This window comes from Telmatherina bonti (assembly GCF_933228915.1).
Source record: "Telmatherina bonti genome assembly, chromosome: 5".
Classification (NCBI taxonomy): domain Eukaryota; kingdom Metazoa; phylum Chordata; class Actinopteri; order Atheriniformes; family Telmatherinidae; genus Telmatherina; species Telmatherina bonti.
Genome location: NC_136623.1, coordinates 39,737,490 through 39,755,048, shown reverse-complemented (window position 1 = coordinate 39,755,048; position 17,559 = coordinate 39,737,490). Strand labels below are relative to the sequence as shown.

At 57.3% G+C, this 17,559-nt stretch overlaps 1 protein-coding gene across 1 annotated transcript in view; it reads left to right on the top strand.

The window, feature by feature from the left end:
- nod1 (nucleotide-binding oligomerization domain containing 1) overlaps nucleotides 1-17,559 on the top strand; it is a 33,210-nt gene that overhangs the window by 8,185 nt on the left and 7,466 nt on the right. Inside the window, exons 5-9 of the mRNA XM_079241181.1 lie at nucleotides 1,248-1,331; nucleotides 1,413-1,496; nucleotides 3,920-4,003; nucleotides 4,215-4,298; nucleotides 6,017-6,100. Coding sequence (XP_079097307.1) covers nucleotides 1,248-1,331; nucleotides 1,413-1,496; nucleotides 3,920-4,003; nucleotides 4,215-4,298; nucleotides 6,017-6,100 — 420 coding nt within the window. The remainder of the gene's footprint in view (nucleotides 1-1,247; nucleotides 1,332-1,412; nucleotides 1,497-3,919; nucleotides 4,004-4,214; nucleotides 4,299-6,016; nucleotides 6,101-17,559) is intronic.

The following is a 17,559-nucleotide window of genomic DNA, read 5'->3' as shown; positions in this document are numbered from 1 at the left end:
AAATCTGTAAAAACTCTGACCAATCCAAATGTTCCCACCCAAATGGAGTTGTTCATTTCTTATATTTCGTAGCTTCTTCTCCCGGCTCCCCTCCTCCCCCTCCAGCAGCACATACCTGATAGCCACACCCTGAATATAAACAGCGTGTTAGGATGAAAATACAAAGTAGTGAAGAAGAAACTCGGAAGGCAAACATGGCTGAGAAAATGCAGGAAGGATTTCCCGACCCGGCTCGGTTTTTTTGCCTCCTCCTGCTAAACAGCCGAGAAAGAGAAAATAGAAAAGCCTCGGATCACGCAGGGAGCAGAACCAGAGGGGGAGGAGCCTATGCAAGAGGAGGGGCTAAGACAGGAGGAAGAGCCAGCTCAGGGGGAGGGGCCAAGGCAGGGGGAGGAGCTAATACACGGGGATGAGCCAAGACAGAGGGAGGGGCCAAGATGGGATCTTGCGAGCTCCCCAACATTACCTACCCCGGGTTTAATGTGTGGAGACACGATCTGAATACTACAGCAGTTAAGTCCTGGAAGTATTCTGTGTAAACTCCTTGAGGATGCCATCACAGCATTCCACGTGTGCTGCAAATGCAGCTAAGTAGCCGTCACTCATGGTAGAGTAGACTTTGTTGAGTCTCTTGCAGGACATTTAATATGCTGCAAAGGTTTTTAATGAGCTGTCCCTAAATCATCTCTATAAAATCATCCATCCTGCTTTATACCCATATGACGGTCCAGTTGTTGAGGTTAGCATTGGCATCTGGTGGAATATACACAGCAGTACTCCAAAGATTAGTCCAGCAAGTCCATACCAGTACCCTACCTCCATCCTGTTGAGTGGAGGTCTGAGCCAGTCTCTGATCCAGTCCATGAAACCTTTGTGAGACCTGTCTTCAGATATTCCTCAGTCCTGTCTGGTTCAGTGGTGGTCAGGTGCCAGTTTTTTGTTGCTTGGCCATGTCCCTGAACACCTTGTATTCCAAGAAATCCCAGGACATTCCAGGTTACGGTTCTGAAAAAACATGCTTCCTGGTAGCTTCATGTTGGATCTTCTCACAACTTTGCAGTTAACTTGCGTATTTTTCTTTTCATATGAGTCATGTGACGTTTTGGGGATTGCAACGGAACGTTTGAAGGTTCTGTTGTCCTCGAGTCTTTCTGCTTCCTTCTAGAAGATTATTTATCATTTTCACTTTTCAGAGTCTATTAAACGTTGGTCCAGTCAGTAACACTTCTGGAACTCTCTGTCATCAGGCTCTACAACAATCACATCACAGACGACGGAGCCAAGCTGGTTGCTCAGATAATCCAGGAATGTCCCAAGCTGAGAGTGGTGAAGTGGGTTCCTGACATGTTTCAAGTGAAGATCATTGATCCCGGAAAGGGTTTGAACCTGATGCAGCTGTGACTTCATTGCAGGCTTGGCAAGAACAAGATCACCAGCGTTGGTGGGACCTTTCTGGCCCGGGCCATTCAGAAGAGTGCTTCCATATTTGATGTGGGGTAAATTTGTCATAGAGGTTGTCTGACTTCTGCAGCCGGTAGGTGGTCTACCTGCAGCCGGTGGTCTATCAGCAGCCAGTAGGTGGTCTACCTGCAGCCGGTGGTCTATCAGCAGCCAGTAGGTGGTCTACCTGCAGCCGGTGGTCTATCAGCAGCCAGTAGGTGGTCTACCTGCAGCCGGTGGTCTATCAGCAGCCAGTAGGTGGTCTACCTGCAGCCGGTGGTCTATCAGCAGCCAGTAGGTGGTCTACCTGCAGCCGGTGGTCTATCAGCAGCCAGTAGGTGGTCTACCTGCAGCCGGTGGTCTATCAGCAGCCAGTAGGTGGTCTACCTGCAGCCGGTAGGTAGTCTACCTGCAGCCGGTAGGTGGTCTACCTGCAGCCGGTAGGTGGTCTACTTGCAGCCGGTAGGTAGTCTACCTGCAGCCGGTAGGTAGTCTACCTGCAGCCGGTAGGTGGTCTACCTGCAGCCGGTAGGTGGTCTACCTGCAGCCGGTAGGTGGTCTACTTGCAGCCGGTAGGTAGTCTACCTGCAGCCGGTAGGTGGTCTACCTGCAGCCGGTAGGTAGTCTACCTGCAGCCGGTAGGTGGTCTACCTGCAGCCGGTAGGTGGTCTACTTGCAGCCGGTAGGTAGTCTACCTGCAGCCGGTAGGTGGTCTACTTGCAGCCGGTAGGTGGTCTACCTGCAGCCGGTAGGTGGTCTACCTGCAGCCGGTAGGTGGTCTACTTGCTTCAGCCAGTAGGTAGTCTGCCTGCTGCAACCGGTAGGTGGTCTGCCTGCAGCTGGTAGGTGGTCTGCCTGCAGCCTGTAGGTGGTCTACCTGCAGCCGGTAGGTGGTCTACTTGCAGCCGGTAGGTAGTCTACCTGCAGCCGGTAGGTGGTCTACCTGCAGCCGGTAGGTAGTCTACCTGCAGCCGGTAGGTAGTCTACCTGCAGCCGGTAGGTGGTCTACTTGCAGCCGGTAGGTAGTCTACCTGCAGCCGGTAGGTAGTCTACCTGCAGCCGGTAGGTGGTCTACCTGCAGCCGGTAGGTGGTCTACCTGCAGCCGGTAGGTGGTCTACTTGCAGCCGGTAGGTAGTCTACCTGCAGCCGGTAGGTGGTCTACCTGCAGCCGGTAGGTGGTCTACCTGCAGCCGGTAGGTGGTCTACTTGCAGCCGGTAGGTAGTCTACCTGCAGCCGGTAGGTGGTCTACCTGCAGCCGGTAGGTAGTCTACCTGCAGCCGGTAGGTAGTCTACCTGCAGCCGGTAGGTGGTCTACTTGCAGCCGGTAGGTAGTCTACCTGCAGCCGGTAGGTAGTCTACCTGCAGCCGGTAGGTGGTGTGCTTGCAGCCGGTAGGTAGTCTACCTGCAGCCGGTAGGTGGTCTGCTTGCTTCAGCCAGTAGGTAGTCTGCCTGCTGCAACCGGTAGGTGGTCTGCCTGCAGCTGGTAGGTGGTCTGCCTGCAGCCTGTAGGTGGTCTGCCTGCTGCAGCTGGTAGGTGGTCTGCTTGCTTCAGCCAGTAGGTAGTCTGCCTGCTGCAGCGGTAGGTGGTCAACCTGCAGCCGGTGGTCTATCAGCAGCCAGTAGGTGGTCTGCCTGCAGCCAGTAGGTGGTCTGCCTGCAGCCAGTAGGTGGTCTGCTTGCTGCAACCGGTAGGTAGTCTGCCTGCTGCAGTGGTAGGTGGTCAACCTGCAGCCGGTGGTCTATCAGCAGCCAGTAGGTGGTCTGCCTGCAGCTGGTAGGTGGTCTGCTTGCTGCAGCGGTAGGTGGTCTGCTTGCTGCAGTGGTAGGTGGTCTGCCTGCAGCCGGTAGGTGGTCTGCTTGCTGCAGTGGTAGGTGGTCTGCCTGCAGCCGGTAGGTGGTCTGCCTGCTGCAGCGGTAGGTGGTCTGCCTGCAGCCGGTAGGTGGTCTGCCTGCTGCAGCGGTAGGTGGTCTGCCTGCAGCCGGTAGGTGGTCTGCCTGCTGCAGCGGTAGGTGGTCTGCCTGCAGCCGGTAGGTGGTCTGCCTGCAGCCGGTAGGTGGTCTGCTTGCTGCAGCGGTAGGTGGTCTGCTTGCTGCAGCGGTAGGTGGTCTGCTTGCTGCAGTGGTAGGTGGTCTGCCTGCAGCCGGTAGGTGGTCTGCCTGCAGCCGGTAGGTGGTCTGCTTGCTGCAGCGGTAGGTGGTCTGCTTGCTGCAGTGGTAGGTGGTCTGCTTGCTGCAGTGGTAGGTGGTCTGCCTGCAGCCGGTAGGTGGTCTGCCTGCAGCCGGTAGGTGGTCTGCTTGCTGCAGTGGTAGGTGGTCTGCTTGCTGCAGCGGTAGGTGGTCTGCTTGCTGCAGTGGTAGGTGGTCTGCCTGCAGCCGGTAGGTGGTCTGCCTGCTGCAGCGGTAGGTGGTCTGCCTGCTGCAGCGGTAGGTGGTCTGCCTGCAGCCGGTCTAACAGGTGGGTTGGGTTTGCATCCAGGATGTGGGGGAACAGCATCGGGGATGAGGGGGCCGAAGCGTTTGCCCAGGCTCTGAGGAACCATCCGACACTCACCAACCTCAGGTAGGAGGAAATGATCCAAACACTTTAAGATGAAGTTTCTTTTTTTCTTTTATTCTCCTCCTTCTTAATTTTTCCTCTCCTTCTTTTCTGTTATTTTTCTTCTTCCCTTCATATTTTTTTACTTCTCTGTCCTCCCCCTCCCTCTGCTTTTACTTCTTAGAGTTTTTCTTGATTAATTTTTCTGCTTCTTTCTCTCCTCCTCTTCCTTCAGTCTTTCAGCTAACGGCATCTCATCGGTAGGAGGGAGGTGTCTGTCAGACGCTCTGAAGGAGAACAAGGTCCTGCGGATATTCTGGTAAGAAACGTTCTACAAAGCTGAAGCTGCTTTACTCTGGAGGTGGAGGAGATGTCCTCTGGGTGGAGGAGATGTCCTCTGGGTGGAGGAGATGTCCTCTGGGTGGAGGAGATGTCCAGTGGGTGGAGGTGGTGTCCTCTGGGTGGAGGAGATGTCCTCTGGGTGGAGGAGATGTCCTCTGGGTGGAGGTGGTGTCCTCTGGGTGGAGGAGATGTCCAGTGGGTGGAGGTGGTGTCCTCTGGGTGGAGGTGGTGTCCTCTGGGTGGAGGAGATGTCCTCTGGGTGGAGGAGATGTCCTCTGGGTGGAGGTGGTGTCCTCTGGGTGGAGGAGATGTCCTCTGGGTGGAGGAGATGTCCAGTGGGTGGAGGTGGTGTCCTCTGGGTGGAGGAGATGTCCTCTGGGTGGAGGTGGTGTCCTCTGGGTGGAGGAGATGTCCAGTGGGTGGAGGAGATGTCCTCTGGGTGGAGGTGGTGTCCTCTGGGTGGAGGAGATGTCCTCTGGGTGGAGGAGATGTCCTCTGGGTGGAGGAGGTGTCCTCTGGGTGGAGGAGATGTCCTCTGGGTGGAGGTGGTGTCCTCTGGGTGGAGGAGATTTCCTCTGGGTGGAGGTGGTGTCCTCTGGGTGGAGGAGATGTCCTCTGGGTGGAGGAGATGTCCTCTGGGTGGAGGTGGTGTCCTCTGGGTGGAGGAGATGTCCTCTGGGTGGAGGTGGTGTCCTCTGGGAGGAGGAGGTGTCCTCTGGGTGGAGGTGGTGTCCTCTGGGTGGAGGAGATGTCCTCTGGGTGGAGGTGGTGTCCTCTGGGTGGAGGAGATGTCCTCTGGGTGGAGGAGATGTCCTCTGGGTGGAGGTGGTGTCCTCTGGGTGGAGGTGGTGTCCTCTGGGTGGAGGAGATGTCCTCTGGGTGGAGGTGGTGTCCTCTGGGTGGAGGAGATGTCCTCTGGGTGGAGGTGGTGTCCTCTGGGTGGAGGTGGTGTCCTCTGGGTGGAGGAGATGTCCAGTGGGTGGAGGTGGTGTCCTCTGGGTGGAGGAGATGTCCTCTGGGTGGAGGAGATGTCCTCTGGGTGGAGGAGGTGTCCTGTGGGTGGAGGAGATGTCCAGTGGGTGGAGGTGGTGTCCTGTGGGTGGAGGTGGTGTCCTGTGGGTGGAGGAGATGTCCTGTGGGTGGAGGAGATGTCCAGTGGGTGGAGGTGGTGTCCTGTGGGTGGAGGTGGTGTCCTGTGGGTGGAGGAGGTGTCCTGTGGGTGGAGGTGGTGTCCTGTGGGTGGAGGTGATGTCCTCTGGGTGGAGGAGATGTCCTGTGGGTGGAGGTGATGTCCAGTGGGTGGAGGAGATGTCCAGTGGGTGGAGGTGGTGTCCTGTGGGTGGAGGAGATGTCCAGTGGGTGGAGGTGGTGTCCTGTGGGTGGAGGAGATGTCCAGTGGGTGGAGGTGGTGTCCTGTGGGTGGAGGTGGTGTCCTGTGGGTGGAGGTGGTGTCCTGTGGGTGGAGGAGATGTCCAGTGGGTGGAGGTGGTGTCCTGTGGGTGGAGGTGGTGTCCTGTGGGTGGAGGTGGTGTCCAGTGGGTGGAGGTGGTGTCCTGTGGGTGGAGGAGATGTCCAGTGGGTGGAGGTGGTGTCCTGTGGGTGGAGGTGGTGTCCTGTGGGTGGAGGAGGTGTCCTGTGGGTGGAGGTGGTGTCCTGTGGGTGGAGGTGGTGTGATGTACTGCTGTTCCATTGCAGGTTGGTGCAGAATGAACTGAGTGACGATGCAACTCCACATCTGGCCGAGCTGATCCGAGCCAACACGGGTCTGAGTCACCTCTGGTGAGGAAAACACACCAACACGCCACACACACCAACACGCCACACACACCAACACGCCACACACACACCAACACGCCACACACATCAACACGCCACACACACCAACACGTCACACACACCAACACGTCACACACATCAACACGCCACACACACCAACACGTCACACACATCAACACGCCACACACACCAACACGTCACACACATCAACACGCCACACACACCAACACGTCACACACATCAACACGCCACACACACCAACACGCCACACACACCAACACGTCACACACACCAACACGCCACACACACCAACACGCCACACACACCAACACGTCACACACGTCAACACGCCACACACACCAACACGCCACACACACCAACACGCCACACACACCAACACGTCACACACACCAACACGTCACACACATCAACACGCCACACACACCAACACGTCACACACATCAACACGCCACACACACCAACACGTCACACACACCAACACGTCACACACATCAACACGTCACACACACCAACACGCCACACACACCAACACGTCACACACACCAACACGCCACACACACCAACACGCCACACACACCAACACGTCACACACACCAACACGCCACACACACCAACACGTCACACACATCAACACGCCACACACACCAACACGCCACACACACCAACACGTCACACACATCAACACGTCACACACATCAACACGCCACACACACCAACACGCCACACACATCAACACGCCACACACACCAACACGTCACACACACCAACACGCCACACACACCAACACGCCACACACCAACACGCCACACACACACCAACACGCCACACACCAACACGCCACACACACCAACACGCCACACACACCAACACGCCACACACCACACACACCAACACGCCACACACATCAACACGCCACACACACCAACACGCCACACACACCAACACGTCACACACACCAACACGCCACACACACCAACACGTCACACACATCAACACGCCACACACACCAACACGCCACACACACCAACACGTCACACACATCAACACGTCACACACATCAACACGCCACACACACCAACACGCCACACACATCAACACGCCACACACACCAACACGTCACACACACCAACACGCCACACACACCAACACGCCACACACCAACAATCCACACACACACCAACACGCCACACACCAACACGCCACACACACCAACACGCCACACACACCAACACGCCACACACCACACACACCAACACGCCACACACCAACACGCCACACACACCAACACGCCACACACACCAACACGCCACACACACCAACACGTCACACACATCAACACGTCACACACACCAACACGCCACACACAGCAACACGCCACACACAGCAACACGCCACACACACCAACACGCCACACACCAACACGCCACACACACACCAACACGCCACACACACACCAACACGCCACACACACCAACACGCCACACACACACCAACACGCCACACACACACCAACACGCCACACACACCAACACGCCACACACACCAACACGCCACACACACACCAACACGCCACACACACCAACACGCCACACACACACCAACACGCCACACACCACACACACCAACACGCCACACACACCAACACGCCACACACACACCAACACGCCACACACACCAACACACCACACGCCACACACCAACACGCCACACACACCAACACGCCACACACACCAACACGCCACACACACACCAACACGCCACCCACACCAACACGCCACACACATCAACACGTCACACACACCAACACGCCACACACACACCAACACGCCACACACCACACACACCAACACGCCACACACACCAACACGCCACACACACACCAACACGCCACACACACCAACACACCACACGCCACACACCAACACGCCACACACACCAACACGCCACACACACCAACACGCCACACACACCAACACGCCACACACACACCAACACGCCACCCACACCAACACGCCACACACACCAACACGCCACACACACCAACACGCCACACACACCAACACGTCACACACATCAACACGTCACACACAGCAACACGCCACACACACCAACACGCCACACACCAACACGCCACACACACACCAACACGCCACACACACACCAACACGCCACACACACACCAACACGCCACACACACCAACACGCCACACACACACCAACACGCCACACACACACCAACACGCCACACACACCAACACGCCACACACACACCAACACGCCACACACACCAACACGCCACACACACACCAACACGCCACACACCACACACACCAACACGCCACACACACCAACACGCCACACACACACCAACACGCCACACACACCAACACGCCACACACACACCAACACGCCACACACACCAACACACCACACGCCACACACCAACACGCCACACACACCAACACGCCACACACACCAACACGCCACACACACCAACACGCCACACACACCAACACGCCACACACACACCAACACGCCACCCACCAACACGCCACACACACCAACACGCCACACACACACCAACACGCCACACACACCAACACGCCACACACACACCAACACGCCACACACACCAACACGCCACACACACCAACACGCCACACACACCAACACGCCACACGCCACACACCAACACGCCACACACGCCACACACCAACACGCCACACACACCAACACGCCACACACCAACACGCCACACACACCAACACGCCACACACACCAACACGCCACACACACCAACACGCCACACACCAACACGCCACACACACCAACACGCCACACACACCAACACGCCACACACCAACACGCCACACACACCAACACGCCACACACCAACACGCCACACACCAACACGCCACACACACACCAACACGCCACACACACCAACACGCCACACACACCAACACGCCACACACACACCAACACCACACACACACCAACACGCCACACACACCAACACGCCACACACACACCAACACGCCACACACACACCAACACGCCACACACACCAACACGCCACACACACCAACACGCCACACACACACCAACACGCCACACACACCAACACGCCACACACACACCAACACGCCACACACACCAACACGCCACACACACCAACACGCCACACACACCAACACGCCACACACACCAACACGCCACACACACACCAACACCACACACACACCAACACGCCACACACACACCAACACGCCACACACACCAACACGCCACACACACACCAACACGCCACACACACCAACACGCCACACACACCAACACGCCACACACACCAACACGCCACACACACACCAACACGCCACACACACCAACACGCCACACACACACCAACACGCCACACACACCAACACGCCACACACACACCAACACGCCACACACACACCAACACGCCACACACACACCAACACCACACACACACCAACACGCCACACACACCAACACACCACACACACACCAACACCACACACACACCAACACGCCACACACACCAACACGCCACACACACACCAACACGCCACACACACACCAACACGCCACACACACCAACACGCCACACACACCAACACGCCACACACACACCAACACGCCACACACACCAACACGCCACACACACACCAACACGCCACACACACCAACACGCCACACACACCAACACGCCACACACACACCAACACGCCACACACACACCAACACGCCACACACACCAACACGCCACACACACCAACACGCCACACACACACCAACACGCCACACACACCAACACGCCACACACACACCAACACGCCACACACACCAACACGCCACACACACCAACACGCCACACACACCAACACGCCACACACACCAACACGCCACACACACACCAACACCACACACACACCAACACCACACACACACCAACACGCCACACACACCAACACGCCACACACACACCAACACGCCACACACACACCAACACGCCACACACACACCAACACGCCACACACACCAACACGCCACACACACCAACACGCCACACACACCAACACGCCACACACACACCAACACGCCACACACACCAACACGCCACACACACACCAACACGCCACACACACCAACACGCCACACACACCAACACGCCACACACACACCAACACCACACACACACCAACACGCCACACACACACCAACACGCCACACACACACCAACACGCCACACACACCAACACGCCACACACACACCAACACCACACACACACCAACACGCCACACACACACCAACACGCCACACACACACCAACACGCCACACACACCAACACGCCACACACACACCAACACGCCACACACACCAACACGCCACACACACACCAACACGCCACACACACCAACACGCCACACACACACCAACACGCCACACACACACCAACACGCCACACACACCAACACGCCACACACACACCAACACGCCACACACACACCAACACGCCACACACACACCAACACGCCACACACACCAACACGCCACACACACACCAACACGCCACACACACACCAACACGCCACACACACACCAACACGCCACACACACACCAACACGCCACACACACCAACACGCCACACACACCAACACGCCACACACACACCAACACGCCACACACACCAACACGCCACACACACACCAACACCACACACACACCAACACGCCACACACACACCAACACGCCACACACACACCAACACGCCACACACACACCAACACGCCACACACACACCAACACGCCACACACACCAACACGTCACACACGTCAACACGCCACACACACCAACACGCCACACACACCAACACGTCACACACGTCAACACGCCACACACACCAACACGCCACACACACCAACACGTCACACACGTCAACACGCCACACACACCAACACGTCACACACATCAACACGCCACACACACCAACACGCCACACACACCAACACGTCACACACATCAACACGTCACACACATCAACACGCCACACACACCAACACGCCACACACATCAACACGCCACACACACCAACACGTCACACACACCAACACGCCACACACACACCAACACGCCACACACACCAACACGCCACACACACACCAACACGCCACACACACCAACACGCCACACACACCAACACGCCACACACACACCAACACGCCACACACACACCAACACGCCACACACACCAACACGCCACACACACCAACACGCCACACACACACCAACACGCCACACACACCAACACGCCACACACACACCAACACGCCACACACACCAACACGCCACACACACCAACACGCCACACACACCAACACGCCACACACACCAACACGCCACACACACACCAACACCACACACACACCAACACCACACACACACCAACACGCCACACACACCAACACGCCACACACACACCAACACGCCACACACACACCAACACGCCACACACACACCAACACGCCACACACACCAACACGCCACACACACCAACACGCCACACACACCAACACGCCACACACACACCAACACGCCACACACACCAACACGCCACACACACACCAACACGCCACACACACCAACACGCCACACACACCAACACGCCACACACACACCAACACCACACACACACCAACACGCCACACACACACCAACACGCCACACACACACCAACACGCCACACACACCAACACGCCACACACACACCAACACCACACACACACCAACACGCCACACACACACCAACACGCCACACACACACCAACACGCCACACACACCAACACGCCACACACACACCAACACGCCACACACACCAACACGCCACACACACACCAACACGCCACACACACCAACACGCCACACACACACCAACACGCCACACACACACCAACACGCCACACACACCAACACGCCACACACACACCAACACGCCACACACACACCAACACGCCACACACACACCAACACGCCACACACACCAACACGCCACACACACACCAACACGCCACACACACACCAACACGCCACACACACACCAACACGCCACACACACACCAACACGCCACACACACCAACACGCCACACACACCAACACGCCACACACACACCAACACGCCACACACACCAACACGCCACACACACACCAACACCACACACACACCAACACGCCACACACACACCAACACGCCACACACACACCAACACGCCACACACACACCAACACGCCACACACACACCAACACGCCACACACACCAACACGTCACACACGTCAACACGCCACACACACCAACACGCCACACACACCAACACGTCACACACGTCAACACGCCACACACACCAACACGCCACACACACCAACACGTCACACACGTCAACACGCCACACACACCAACACGTCACACACATCAACACGCCACACACACCAACACGCCACACACACCAACACGTCACACACATCAACACGTCACACACATCAACACGCCACACACACCAACACGCCACACACATCAACACGCCACACACACCAACACGTCACACACACCAACACGCCACACACACCAACACGCCACACACCAACACGCCACACACACACCAACACGCCACACACCAACACGCCACACACACCAACACGCCACACACACCAACACGCCACACACCACACACACCAACACGCCACACACCAACACGCCACACACACCAACACGCCACACACACCAACACGCCACACACACCAACACGTCACACACATCAACACGTCACACACACCAACACGCCACACACAGCAACACGCCACACACAGCAACACGCCACACACACCAACACGCCACACACCCAACACGCCACACACACACCAACACGCCACACACACACCAACACGCCACACACACCAACACGCCACACACACACCAACACGCCACACACACACCAACACGCCACACACACCAACACGCCACACACACCAACACGCCACACACACACCAACACGCCACACACACCAACACGCCACACACACACCAACACGCCACACACCACACACACCAACACGCCACACACACCAACACGCCACACACACACCAACACGCCACACACACCAACACACCACACGCCACACACCAACACGCCACACACACCAACACGCCACACACACCAACACGCCACACACACCAACACGTCACACACATCAACACGTCACACACATCAACACGCCACACACACCAACACGCCACACACATCAACACGCCACACACACCAACACGTCACACACACCAACACGCCACACACACCAACACGCCCACACACCAACACGCCACACACACACCAACACGCCACACACCAACACGCCACACACACCAACACGCCACACACACCAACACGCCACACACCACACACACCAACACGCCACACACCAACACGCCACACACACCAACACGCCACACACACCAACACGCCACACACACCAACACGTCACACACATCAACACGTCACACACACCAACACGCCACACACAGCAACACGCCACACACAGCAACACGCCACACACACCAACACGCCACACACCAACACGCCACACACACACCAACACGCCACACACACACCAACACGCCACACACACCAACACGCCACACACACACCAACACGCCACACACACACCAACACGCCACACACACCAACACGCCACACACACCAACACGCCACACACACACCAACACGCCACACACACCAACACGCCACACACACACCAACACGCCACACACCACACACACCAACACGCCACACACACCAACACGCCACACACACACCAACACGCCACACACACACAACACACCACACGCCACACACCAACACGCCACACACACCAACACGCCACACACACCAACACGCCACACACACACCAACACGCCACCCACACCAACACGCCACACACATCAACACGTCACACACACCAACACGCCACACACACACCAACACGCCACACACCACACACACCAACACGCCACACACACCAACACGCCACACACACACCAACACGCCACACACACCAACACACCACACGCCACACACCAACACGCCACACACACCAACACGCCACACACACCAACACGCCACACACACCAACACGCCACACACACACCAACACGCCACCCACACACCAACACGCCACCCACACCAACACGCCACACACACCAACACGCCACACACACCAACACGCCACACACACCAACACGTCACACACATCAACACGTCACACACAGCAACACGCCACACACACCAACACGCCACACACCAACACGCCACACACACACCAACACGCCACACACACACCAACACGCCACACACACACCAACACGCCACACACACCAACACGCCACACACACACCAACACGCCACACACACACCAACACGCCACACACACCAACACGCCACACACACCAACACGCCACACACACACCAACACGCCACACACACCAACACGCCACACACACACCAACACGCCACACACCACACACACCAACACGCCACACACACCAACACGCCACACACACACCAACACGCCACACACACCAACACGCCACACACACACCAACACGCCACACACACCAACACACCACACGCCACACACCAACACGCCACACACACCAACACGCCACACACACCAACACGCCACACACACCAACACGCCACACACACACCAACACGCCACCCACCAACACGCCACCCACCAACACGCCACACACACCAACACGCCACACACACACCAACACGCCACACACACCAACACGCCACACACACACCAACACGCCACACACACCAACACGCCACACACACCAACACGCCACACACACCAACACGCCACACGCCACACACCAACACGCCACACACGCCACACACCAACACGCCACACACGCCACACACCAACACGCCACACACACCAACACGCCACACACCAACACGCCACACACACCAACACGCCACACACACCAACACGCCACACACACCAACACGCCCACACACCAACACGCCACACACACCAACACGCCACACACACCAACACGCCACACACCAACACGCCACACACACCAACACGCCACACACCAACACGCCACACACCAACACGCCACACACACACCAACACGCCACACACACCAACACGCCACACACACCAACACGCCACACACACACCAACACCACACACACACCAACACGCCACACACACCAACACGCCACACACACACCAACACGCCACACACACACCAACACGCCACACACACCAACACGCCACACACACCAACACGCCACACACACACCAACACGCCACACACACCAACACGCCACACACACACCAACACGCCACACACACCAACACGCCACACACACCAACACGCCACACACACCAACACGCCACACACACCAACACGCCACACACACACCAACACCACACACACACCAACACGCCACACACACACCAACACGCCACACACACCAACACGCCACACACACACCAACACGCCACACACACCAACACGCCACACACACCAACACGCCACACACACCAACACGCCACACACACACCAACACGCCACACACACCAACACGCCACACACACCAACACGCCACACACACACCAACACGCCACACACACACCAACACGCCACACACACACCAACACCACACACACACCAACACGCCACACACACCAACACACCACACACACACCAACACCACACACACACCAACACGCCACACACACCAACACGCCACACACACACCAACACGCCACACACACACCAACACGCCACACACACCAACACGCCACACACACCAACACGCCACACACACCAACACGCCACACACACACCAACACGCCACACACACCAACACGCCACACACACACCAACACGCCACACACACACCAACACGCCACACACACCAACACGCCACACACACACCAACACGCCACACACACACCAACACGCCACACACACCAACACGCCACACACACACCAACACGCCACACACACACCAACACGCCACACACACCAACACGCCACACACACCAACACGCCACACACACCAACACGCCACACACACCAACACGCCACACACACACCAACACCACACACACACCAACACCACACACACACCAACACGCCACACACACCAACACGCCACACACACACCAACACGCCACACACACACCAACACGCCACACACACACCAACACGCCACACACACCAACACGCCACACACACCAACACGCCACACACACCAACACGCCACACACACACCAACACGCCACACACACCAACACGCCACACACACACCAACACGCCACACACACCAACACGCCACACACACCAACACGCCACACACACACCAACACCACACACACACCAACACGCCACACACACACCAACACGCCACACACACACCAACACGCCACACACACCAACACGCCACACACACACCAACACCACACACACACCAACACGCCACACACACACCAACACGCCACACACACACCAACACGCCACACACACCAACACGCCACACACACACCAACACGCCACACACACCAACACGCCACACACACACCAACACGCCACACACACCAACACGCCACACACACACCAACACGCCACACACACACCAACACGCCACACACACCAACACGCCACACACACACCAACACGCCACACACACACCAACACGCCACACACACACCAACACGCCACACACACCAACACGCCACACACACACCAACACGCCACACACACACCAACACGCCACACACACACCAACACGCCACACACACCAACACGCCACACACACCAACACGCCACACACACACCAACACGCCACACACACCAACACGCCACACACACACCAACACCACACACACACCAACACGCCACACACACACCAACACGCCACACACACACCAACACGCCACACACACACCAACACGCCACACACACACCAACACGCCACACACACCAACACGTCACACACGTCAACACGCCACACACACCAACACGCCACACACACCAACACGTCACACACGTCAACACGCCACACACACCAACACGCCACACACACCAACACGTCACACACGTCAACACGCCACACACACCAACACGTCACACACACACCAACACGCCACACACACCAACACGCCACACACACCAACACGCCACACACACACCAACACCACACACACACCAACACGCCACACACACACCAACACGCCACACACACACCAACACGCCACACACACCAACACGCCACACACACACCAACACCACACACACACCAACACGCCACACACACACCAACACGCCACACACACA